We start from the raw sequence: 10614 nt of genomic DNA, 5'->3' as shown, positions 1-10614 counted from the left end.
ATTAGTCTGAATTGCTAACTGAATATATTCTATCTGTAACATAATGACAGACGAGACTTACAATCATCTTCCTCCTGCTTCCCAGCAGCTGACAGGAACAGAGCATATTCTTAATAGACCGTGGTCACCTGACCTAAGCCTATGCCGGTCACAAGCACAGAATTGTTCCATGAATATAAATGAAAAATGCTATTTAAAAAATAACACATATAGTACGAGAAAGTGTGCAGAAGAAAAAATTGCTTGCACAATTTCCACCCATAGACAGTGGAAAGAGTAAAAAAGACTCCAGAACTGTTTTCACGATACAGCCGCTCTGCTGCCCTCTCCTGGCAATGCGTGGTATTACATTTTCCACGTTATTTAGTTTTTGTCATCAAAAACGCGTTATCCTGCTGCGCCATCTGAAAACCATTTGCTATGATTTGTGCGTGTTTATACTAAAGCTAGCTGACTTAGAATACTGGTAGATCTTTGAATAAAAAAGATATAATTTTAATGAACTCATGCATCATGCTGACCAACATAATTCTGTAATAGGCCCCCTTCCAGGCCACGTCCGCTTGGGGCACCTGTCTGGTTTCAGCGTTACCACGGATACATGAATGTGTGGGTTGGTCATCTGCTCTGAGCTCTGGACTCTCTCCCTGAGTCCAGCTAAAACTGTGCTGTTGTTGCCCAGGATTGTCTCAGTGATCCCCTTAATAAATGGCTTTTTCCTTTAGCATTCTTTCCTCAGCCAACATTTATAAAAATCTACTAAAATAAAGTCCACCTACAAACCACCAGTATCTGAATGAGAGAGTGCAGCTTTCTGCATTTGAACGCTTGAACTCTGGACCTGGTTTGTTTGTACGCATAAAATTCAGGGACTTGTTGTTACGCAACATCTGTGCAGCAATTGTGCAACTTGGGGATAATGAAATGTGGAAGATCTGTGGGCCGTAATTCCCTTCCCTCAGTTCAGCTCTCCATGGTACTAACACAGTTCCGAGCCCATGTTATTGTCATTGACTCCATAGATTCAGCATGATTCACCTCCTGTGGGCGTCTCATTGCGTTTTTCAGGCACTTACACTGTAGAAACCTGTTCTACATGTGTGTAACGTACACAAAAGCTTGCTTGGGCCATGTTGAAAGACAGCATCACATTGCCACAGGATCATTGTTGACCTGAGAATCATAGTGGAAGAAGAAGCCACATCTACCCCCAAACTTCCATGTAAGGTTATTTATTAACCTCATACATAAGTATGCAGTTATTCCTGCTCTTTATTTTGTTATTTCTTTAATTGGTTTAACTGGGTGAACATTAGCCAGAGCAGAGCAGGGAGTCAAACACAAGAAAAGAATAAGCATTTCCTTATTCATCGAGTGCCCTTTTAATGTGAGAGGCACTAATGATGTCATTGGGACTGAAACAGTACTTCTGATATGTCGAGCTCACAGCCAATCAAAAACAACTTAGCTGTCTAGAATAGCTCTCTCTCAGCAAAACCCATCGGGATTGGTAAATAAAAATTACATAGGTACACATAGTTATCATTATTCTCAACTGTCATTATACTTCTTAATTATTTAACCAACATTTTTGTAAATACCTTTTTAGAGGTATTTGTTTTTCAGATGGCTTTTCTTAAATGCTCTTCCTGTAATCCGCTTTCGGTATAACGCACAACTATAAATGCAGGCGGACGCTAGTGCACCTGTATTGGAGGCTGGTCTGCTCCCACCTAAGCTTAGTCAGCACTTTCTGACAAACTCTATGCATGTCACATGTGTTTTTTTCTGTGTTTCTAACGGTATGTGATAGTAATTCCATTACCACTGAACATCATATATATAGTGTATATATTGTATATTCTATTTAATTCTATTTTGTTGAACACACAGCATAGCTATATGGCATGTATACCTCTCTGATTCCTTCCCACTTTCTTCAGCCAGCAAAACTCCAGAACTGTGACCATAATGTTGGTTTAGACTGCAACAGAGAGATAACATGTTCTGTTCTGTATACAGGCCATAAAACTGCTAAATGAATTTTTATGCCAGAATTATGCTGCCTGGCAAAGGGTGCAACCCCCCACACACACACACCCATACAAGCAGTTTTAAAAGACTGAGGGACAAAGGAGTTGGACTATGAATGTGTTGTGGGGCAGGAAATGATAAAGGATGAGGTGAAGCTGAAAGAGAGTCAGCTGCGGAATTCTGGAATCCATGCGAAAAATTCATCATCTCTGCCTGTGAATGAGATGATTGTAAGGAAACAGGAAACAGGCAAAACTCAGTGGAGGAATCGGGGGAGGGGCGAGGGTTCAAAGGCAGCTGCAGAGGCCGGAATGTACCATTACAGTAACTCTGCAGAGGAGCGGCTGTCACACAGACGGGGCAAAATGGGGGGATAGACAAAAGAACTGAACACTACTTATCTGTGCTTTGACAAAATCAAACAAGAGTGTCATGGAAAGAGACGGAACAGATATGGTGTAATCTTTACGACTTGTATTACGTTAAAAATACGTATGTTTTTACAAAAAATAAGTATAAATGAAAACATTGTAAAGTTTTATTACATTAACTATACTGAATTTGAAGATGTTTGGATATTTTGATGGATACAGTCCACGCATACAGCTTTCCTCAGTTGAAGTCGGAAGGTGCGCTGTGGATAAGGGTGGACGGAGTATTCTCCATGAGAGACTGCAAGAGAGGAAGACATGGGTAACCACAGGCTATTTTAGGGAAAGGAGCATGTCAGATTATCTGCATTCTCAAATTTATAGTAAATAGTGGGCATTTGCCTACTAAATGGTTGTGGAAAATGTTGAGCAAACAGGCTCGGCTTTTAAAAAAAATACAAGCTGTTTTAGTCTAAGGGTTTCATAAATTATTGGGTTATCCAGGGAAATAAGCAGCAGACCACATTCCTGTCTGTCACATTCTCTCACCGCATACTCAGTGGAAGTGTGTCTCTCCTTGTACAGAAAGAATGAAAGAGTGGATGAAATAACAGCCTGAATGATGGTGAAAACAAGAAGGCAGGACTTCACGCCTCTGCTGAAGGCCTGGGGAGAAAAGATACACAGAGGTTCATCAAGCTGAAAGCAACACAGTGTGTGGTCCTGCCGGGAAGAGGAGCTGACATTTTCCAGAGAGAGAGAAGAGCAAGAGGAGGAGCAGGAGGAGAAGGACAGACACAACACAGTGCAGCACAGATGCATTATCCAAAGAAACAACAAAGCAGGAGAAGGACATACACAGACACAATGCAGACAGTGCAGACAGCACAGACACAGCACAGAGCAGCACAGACATATTATCCAAAGAAAGGGAAGAGTAGGAGGTGGAGGAGGACATGCCCAGACACCATGCAGACAGCGCAGACAGCACAGATACAACATAGTGCAGCGCAGATGCATTATCCAAAGAAACAGCAAAGCAGGACAAGGACATGTGCAGACACAGTGCAGACAGTGCAGCCAGCACAGATACAGCACAATGTAGTGCAGACATATTATGCAAAGAGAGAGAAGAGCAGGAGGAGGTGGAAATGGCACAACACAGAGCAGATGAAGTGCAGACATATAGTGCAGATGCAGTACAGACATGGCGCAGACACAGTGCAGACGCGTTGCAGACATGATGCAGAGACGGCACAGACACAGGAAATGAACCCACTTTGGCATAATGCTGCGGCCCACACGGGGCTGCTGAGCTGTTGATGGCACAGTCTGTGTCTTGGTTGTTATGGAGGTCGATGGAGTAGAAAATGAGGGCAAGGGTGGATGTCAGTACGGCCACCAGGGTCACTAGCAAGCAGACTCGGAGCTAGGGAAATGAAAAGGGAAGCCAGAGACATCAGAACAGTGCTTTGTGGAGGCAGAACACATGGCTTCCTCAGCAAAAACATCACTGAACTCACCGAGTTCATACTGGCCAGCTTTCCGGTTTCTATGGCAACTGCTCCAGCCACAATGAACTGCAGCACAGGAATAAGCAAAATAAATGTCTCCATATGTATTGATATTGAATGACTCACAAATGTTTGTTAACAGTTTAAAGTTTAGTTTAGGCAAACATCACATGACAACTTACTTATGTTGTAATTGTATTAGTATGAGTTAATTAATCATTGCGGCTACATTATATTAGAACCCTGAGACGATGGATCTGTTGTGCAGTATGGGTGTGTTTTTGTTCAGTAATGTCTGAGAAGTGCATGGACACTAACATGCAAGAGTGTTGCTGGATAATGAACCCATCCTTCTGTTTTCCTGGTGGGGTCACACTGGATTATTATTGGCTGAATAATTTGCTTTGTAAAGTAGCCAGAAAGACCTTGAGATAGATATCATAGTGGTATTAGTAGTAAAAACCTCCAATTGCTTGAAATCTTGATGCATTAGACATTCGCACCTATCTGAAATCAACCAACGACCAGAAGATGGTGTTAGCCAGAAGTGACGTGTCAGTTGTTACCACAATGGCGCTCCACCAAGGCACACCGAAGGTCATGACCTCTGTGTATTCAGTGAGGTGCAGAGGGAGGGAGTAGCTGATGACCATGACGCCCAGCATCACCTGGGAGACCTACAGCAGAGCAGCATGAGGCAGGCCTATGCAATCACATCACTCATTACCCAAAGCCCAGCATCACCTGGGAGGCCTACAGCAGAGCAGCAAGAGGCAGGCCTATGCAATCACATCGCTCATTACCCAAAGCCCAGCATCACCTAGGAGGCCTACAGCAGAGCAGCAAGAGGCAGGCCTATACAATCACATCACTCATTACCCAAAGCCCAGCATCACCTGGGAGGCCTACAGCAGAGCAGCAAGAGGCAGGCCTATGCAATCACATCACTCATTACCCAAAGCCCAGCATCACATGGGAGGCCTACAGCAGAGCAGCAAGAAGCAGGCCTATGCAATCACATCACTCATTACCCAAAGCCCAGCATCACCTGGGAGGCCTACAGCAGAGCAGCAAGAGGCAGGCCTATGCAATCACATCACTCATTACCCAAAGCCCAGCATCACATGGCAGGCCTACAGCAGAGCAGCAAGAGGCAGGCCTATGCAATCACATCACTCATTACCCAAAGCCCAGCATCACATGGGAGGCCTACAGCAGAGCAGCAAGAAGCGGGCCTATGCAATAACATCACTCATTACCCAAAGCCCAGCATCACATGGGAGGCCTACAGCAGAGCAGCAAGAGGCGGGCCTATGCAATCACATCACTCATTACCCAAAGCCCAGCATCACATGGGAGGCCTACAGCAGAGCAGCAAGAAGCAGGCCTATGCAATCACATCACTCATTACCCAAAGCCCAGCATCACCTGGGAGGCCTACAGCAGAGCAGCAAGAAGCAGGCCTATGCAATCACATCACTCATTACCCAACTCACATTATCAGTCTGCACCTTTGGTTTTCCGTTATATAGAAAAGTAACAGCATTTTCTGTAATCACTTCAGATCCAAGAGGTTTTACTAGCCTTCTGAAACAAGTGCATCTGAATGCTTACTCGTTCAGTCAAACAAGGGTGCCCTTAGGCCTATTTTAAAGGGGCTTTATACAAATGTTTTTTAGCCTCCCCAAATAAATGTGTATTTATTGGCTTAAGATATGAATAGCTTTTTATATTATATATGTTTGCCATCGCCCTCCAGTAAAGATTCAGCACCCAATCCGTTCATCTCTAACCACAACCCTGACTAGCAGGATACAAATAAGTAACAAATCGGCCAGAGACGGTGACTGGAGTGATGGCTTACCCCAAGGACTTTGGATTCCACTTTCTGGAGCCGGTCCCTGAGCTTCTGCTGCCTCTCCCGCAGCTTGTCCGCGCTGTGGTCCGTCACCGTCACCGACAGGTTCCTGGACACCGTAACATCCATTGCTTCTTACGTCGGAGAGAGGAGGAAGCAGGGACACTCACTAACTGTTAAGGGGTTGAGCTTATTACTGATTTTTAAAGTTATATTTAGAGGTTCATTTATGCATTAATATTTCCTTACATAATGTAAACATGTAACTGTTTACGGTACGAGTGCGGTTTAGTGTGGATGTTTACGCAGCCATAAATCATTAAAAAAAAACAAATGTTTCTTACAAGACTTACTAACAAATAATCTATTTATCACAGTCGTTTCATAAAGAAGTTGCGACTGGCGAGATCTAAAAGAAACTATGGTAGCGAGATGATGTTAAGAAAAAAGTCAAACAACAATTAAATTAGGTCTAAATGACGTACATAAAGCCGAGAGACGCGAAATAAAGAAAAAGGCGTACCTGAGCTTTCTGGCCCAACAACGCAAAAAAACCTCAGCTTCTTCTTACGGATCCCGCAAAAAAAGACCCAGTGGGTTGATGTCGGCTCGCATGAAATGTGATCAGTTTCGCAACTCTGCTCTGGCCAGTGTTTTGCGGCCCATCCCCATCCCCATCCATCCCCTCCCCTTTCTCTGGGGTAACACAACAAAAGGGGCACGTACTGTACCGAGCAGCTCGCCTCTGTCTGCCTTTTTCATGATCCGCCGCAGCCGAAGGGACCGACTCTTTCTGCTCATACAGGTTGGTCAGCCGTTGTGTTTAATATGCACCTCGAATGCATTTGCATTAAATGATCAAATATGTTAAAACCGGACTGTGTTAGAATGCGATGCAACATAATTCATTTGTTAATTTCCGACAAACATCATTTAGTTATCGTGTCAGTTTTAGAGAAGGTAAAACTATTTCGCCAATACTGCTACGAATTCACAATGGTACGAAAGTTAAAGAGTTTTTTATGCTCTACGGTAAACTTTGAACAGGAGACAGAATTGCCATTTATCAGTTATGTAATGTGAACGAAAATTATTTTTGTGTAACATGCCTTCAGTTAGGTCCAGAGGTGGGACACACTTACTAGCGCTGTGTTTGGATAGTAATCACTTTTCCACGATTTCCCCCCAATCTTGGTTGTACTGACAGCAGTAAAGCCTCCCCACAACCCTCTTTGGCCGCAAATTGCCCACTAGATCGTTCCCCTAAGTCCCGCAAACCTCCAATCCCGCTCCGGATAAAGCTCTCCTCCCCCCGGCTGAGCGCCCGAGCTCATCTTGAGGCAAGTTAATATCCCGCTTAGTCCAGATTGCTGGTCATGTTGTTATTCATTTCAGATTATGCGGTTTGTATTATATACTTATGTTAGGAGTTCATATGAGGTGCATAAAAATATAACATCAGACTATATATTTCACACTTCTGCTAAATGCTGTTACATGGCGAAAAATACAAAAAAGCAACATTGTGGTCGTGGGAAATATTATACAAAACAGACCATGAATTGTACATTTTATTCTCCAAATAATCTTTTAATCAGATTAGAAAATGGTGAGGGGAGCCTCCTTGCTTACAAAATAATAGTGGTTACTTATAACAAATTATCGATTTTATTTCAGTTATCCAACAAAGTAAACGCCATTTTATTGCTCTCACTGTCATTGGTAGAACGTTTATTAATCTTACAGGGTGTTTGGTTTATTTGGGTGAACATCATCCAAGACAGAACCGTCTATTAGGTCAAGAAAGCCTTTTTCTTGCAGGATGGTGTCTCCCCACTTAGAGAACATAGGGACGGCGTCTCCGAAGCTGTACCAGCCGTTTCTGTTCTGGGACACGGAGGCCATAGCGGTAAGCGGTCATGGCCACGGCCATCTGAACTGTACCCGCGTGCTCCCGTGTTACGTCATGTTTTCATACATAACCAATCCATTTTCATGTTTATCCAATATAAAATACTTCTTTTGGGTGGAAAAAAAGTGTGCGAAATACGGGGGGGTCCGACACCCCCGATTAACCCATGAGACCCCCTGAAAGCCTCAAAAATACATACAGTACCCGTTCATCAGTTAAACTTCTCCTTCAGCTTCCCACCACTCGCACAGAACTCAGGAAACCCGCCTTTTGTTGTTATGTACCACATGAGTGGAACACATTACAAAATATTTTGAATTTAAACTCCTTGCCTTCTCTGAATGTGTTTAAAAATCTCTTAAACTCTTAACTTAAAGAACAGTGTCATTGTTTCGTATAAATTAATTTTATTCTACAGTATGTATTAGTTTGAGTATTTGTATGTGTTTTAGTCTGTGTTCATATTAATCATCTCTGTAGGTATGTATATGAAACTTTTGTCTGCCATCTTGACCAGGACTTACTGGAAGAAGAGATATTGTATCTCAAAGGAACCATCCTGGTAAAATAAAGGATAAATAAATAAAATAAAAAAGCAAAAGATCAGTATTGCGGAACAATAGGGAGATGGAACTCCCCCCCCCCCCCCCCCGGGTATTTCGCACACTGGAAAAAAACCCTTAGGCTATATAAAATAATGAAGAAAGTTTTTGTAGGAGAATTAAGTTTTTGTTACCACTACCATATTTGAGTCTGTTTTATAAGTAATCAAGCTTCATTTGACAGGGGAATGACAAGACATTCACATATAATTATAATAGTAATAAAGATTAACGAAAAGCTTTAATTTACGAATATACATTTAGAATGGGTGCTGATAACGGTGAACAAAAGGTATAGTGAAAAAACTACTGCTGAATATTGTGCGTTATTTTCTTCATCGTCTTCGCGCCCTTGACGAGGCGTTTTCACCATTTCTCCAGGTGGGGGCGGTGTTGCTGGGGCTGTTCCATGTACTTCTGGCTGTGCCGCTCTATTACTTAGACGTCAGCCTGCCCATGTTCTATCTCCTTCCCCTGTGTGTTGGCTGTATGGTACTGTAACCAAAAAAATATTTTATTTATGTTATCATTATTTATTAAATAATGTCTGATGAGTAATCGATACTATCAGTGACTGACAGTATTGCTTCATATTCGTAGTCAGGGTATACGTTTCAAGGTTTCACACTCCTGCTGAGGCTTAACCAGATGCTTAACTTGATTTGTAGATGCATGTATATAGTTCCCTAAGAGAAAGACCATGTATTTCTTTTCAGTTTGTGACAGCTGGATCTTGTACGGTTGCCTGTGAAAAATCCCCCAATAAATCACTAGTAAGTACATTCTATGTTGAATTATTCAGCTGTCAGTTTTATACAGTAAAAATAAACATAATGACAATACTTACAATAATTTCCTAACTCTTGAATTTAAGCGCATTGTAAAATATAGGCTCATTGTTGAAAGGCCTTTTTAAAGGAAGCAGTTTGCATCACTAACCACCCCCCCCCCCCCCCCCAATGTAATTGTTCCTCTCAGTTGAAGAGCTGTGCATATACTAACGTGGCTGGTGTAATCGGGGCATTGAGCGCCATCTGTGTCTACGGCCCATCCCTGGCATATCTGCCCCCCAAGAAGAACTGCCATTTCACAGATCTTGATGAATATTATGGAGCCAAACAGTGTCCGCACGAGATACTGCATGTGAGTGCTCGCCGTTTCACTGCATGCTGCCCAATCGCTCTTTACACCGTTGCAGATCCGCAGTACTTCGTGCTCCTGCAGTGCCATGTGGCTGTAGGACTCCAAACCAGGGGTTTTCACAGCAAACCCAGGCGGAGTCCTGCAGTCTAATGGCCTACTGACTAACACCTGAAAGTCTGAGCACTTTTGGTCTGTAATGTGTCTATCAGCATCTGCACTACTACACCATTCCAGTCTGTAATGTGTCTATCAGCATCTGCACTACTACACCATTCCAGTCTGTAATGTGTCTATCAGCATCTGCACTACTACACCATTCCAGTCTGTAATGTGTCTATCAGCATCTGCACTACTACACCATTCCAGTCTGTAATGTGTCTATCAACATCTGCACTACTACACCATTCCAGTCTGTAATGTGTCTGTCAGCATCTGCACTACTACACCATTCCAGTATGTAATGTGTCTATCAGCATCTGCACTACTACACCATTCCAGTATGTAATGTGTCTATCAGCATCTGCACTACACCATTCCAGTATGTAATGTGTCTATCAGCATCTGCACTACTACACCATTCCAGTCTGTAACGTGTTTGTCAGCATCTGCACTACTACACCATTCCAGTCTGTAATGTGTCTGTCAGCATCTGCACTACACCATTGCAGTCTGTAATATGTTTGTCAGCATCTGCACTACACCATTCCAGTATGTAATGTGTCTGTCAGCATCTGCACTACACCATTCCAGTCTGTAATGTGTCTGTCAGCATCTGCACTACACCATTCCAGTATGTAATGTGTCTGTCAGCATCTGCACTACACCATTCCAGTATGTAATGTGTCTGTCAGCATCTGCACTACAACATTCCAGTCTGTAATGTGTCTGTCAGCATCTGCACTACACCATTCCAGTCTGTAATGTGTCTGTCAGCATCTGCACTACACCATTCCAGTCTGTAATGTGTCTGTCAGCATCTGCACTACTACACCATTCCAGTCTGTAATGTGTCTCTCAGCATCTGCACTACACCATTCCAGTCTGTAATGTGTCTCTCAGCATCTGCACTACTACACCATTCCAGTCTGTAATGTGTCTATCAGCATCTGCACTACTACACCATTCCAGTATGTAATGTGTCTATCAGCATCTGCACTACTACACCATTCCAGTCTGTAAT

At 43.0% G+C, this 10614-nt stretch overlaps 1 protein-coding gene across 4 annotated transcripts; it reads right to left on the bottom strand.

The window, feature by feature from the left end:
• Nucleotides 1-1216: 1216 nt before the first annotated feature.
• On the bottom strand, nucleotides 1217-6456 carry tmem176 (transmembrane protein 176). Of its 4 annotated transcripts, XM_072707324.1 has the most exons (8): nucleotides 6301-6454; nucleotides 5784-5908; nucleotides 4486-4596; nucleotides 3929-3985; nucleotides 3685-3834; nucleotides 2955-3071; nucleotides 2626-2706; nucleotides 1217-2247 (listed from the first exon to the last, which is right to left on the bottom strand). In XM_072707324.1, exons 2-7 carry the CDS (start codon nucleotides 5904-5906, stop codon nucleotides 2647-2649), a joined length of 618 nt encoding a protein of 205 aa, XP_072563425.1. In that variant the 5' UTR covers nucleotides 5907-5908; nucleotides 6301-6454; the 3' UTR covers nucleotides 1217-2247; nucleotides 2626-2646. The 4 variants fall into 4 exon arrangements, with proteins under 4 accessions (XP_072563425.1, XP_023701161.1, XP_023701160.1 ...); XM_023845393.2 differs by having other exon boundaries at nucleotides 1217-2706; nucleotides 5784-5911; nucleotides 6301-6456; XM_023845392.2 differs by having other exon boundaries at nucleotides 1217-2706.
• Between the last annotated feature and the right edge of the window lie 4158 nt (nucleotides 6457-10614).

This window comes from Paramormyrops kingsleyae, chromosome 25 (assembly GCF_048594095.1).
Source record: "Paramormyrops kingsleyae isolate MSU_618 chromosome 25, PKINGS_0.4, whole genome shotgun sequence".
NCBI lineage: Eukaryota > Metazoa > Chordata > Actinopteri > Osteoglossiformes > Mormyridae > Paramormyrops > Paramormyrops kingsleyae.
Note: the sequence above shows the minus strand (reverse complement) of the source record. Positions and strands in the feature narration are given on the sequence as shown.

What these genes read in the sequence shown, in the direction of transcription:
- tmem176 (XM_023845393.2), bottom strand. Translation starts at nt 5,906, where the DNA reads ATGGATGTTACGGTGTCCAGGAACCTGTCGGTGACGGTGACGGACCAC. An exon ending in CTTGGTGGAGCGCCATTGTG is followed by an intron (nt 3,986 to 4,485) that starts GTAACAACTGAC and finishes CCTGTGCTGCAG; the next exon opens with TTCATTGTGGCTGGAGCAGT. An exon ending in GGCCGCAGCATTATGCCAAA is followed by an intron (nt 3,072 to 3,684) that starts GTGGGTTCATTT and finishes TTTTCTCCCCAG; the next exon opens with GCCTTCAGCAGAGGCGTGAA.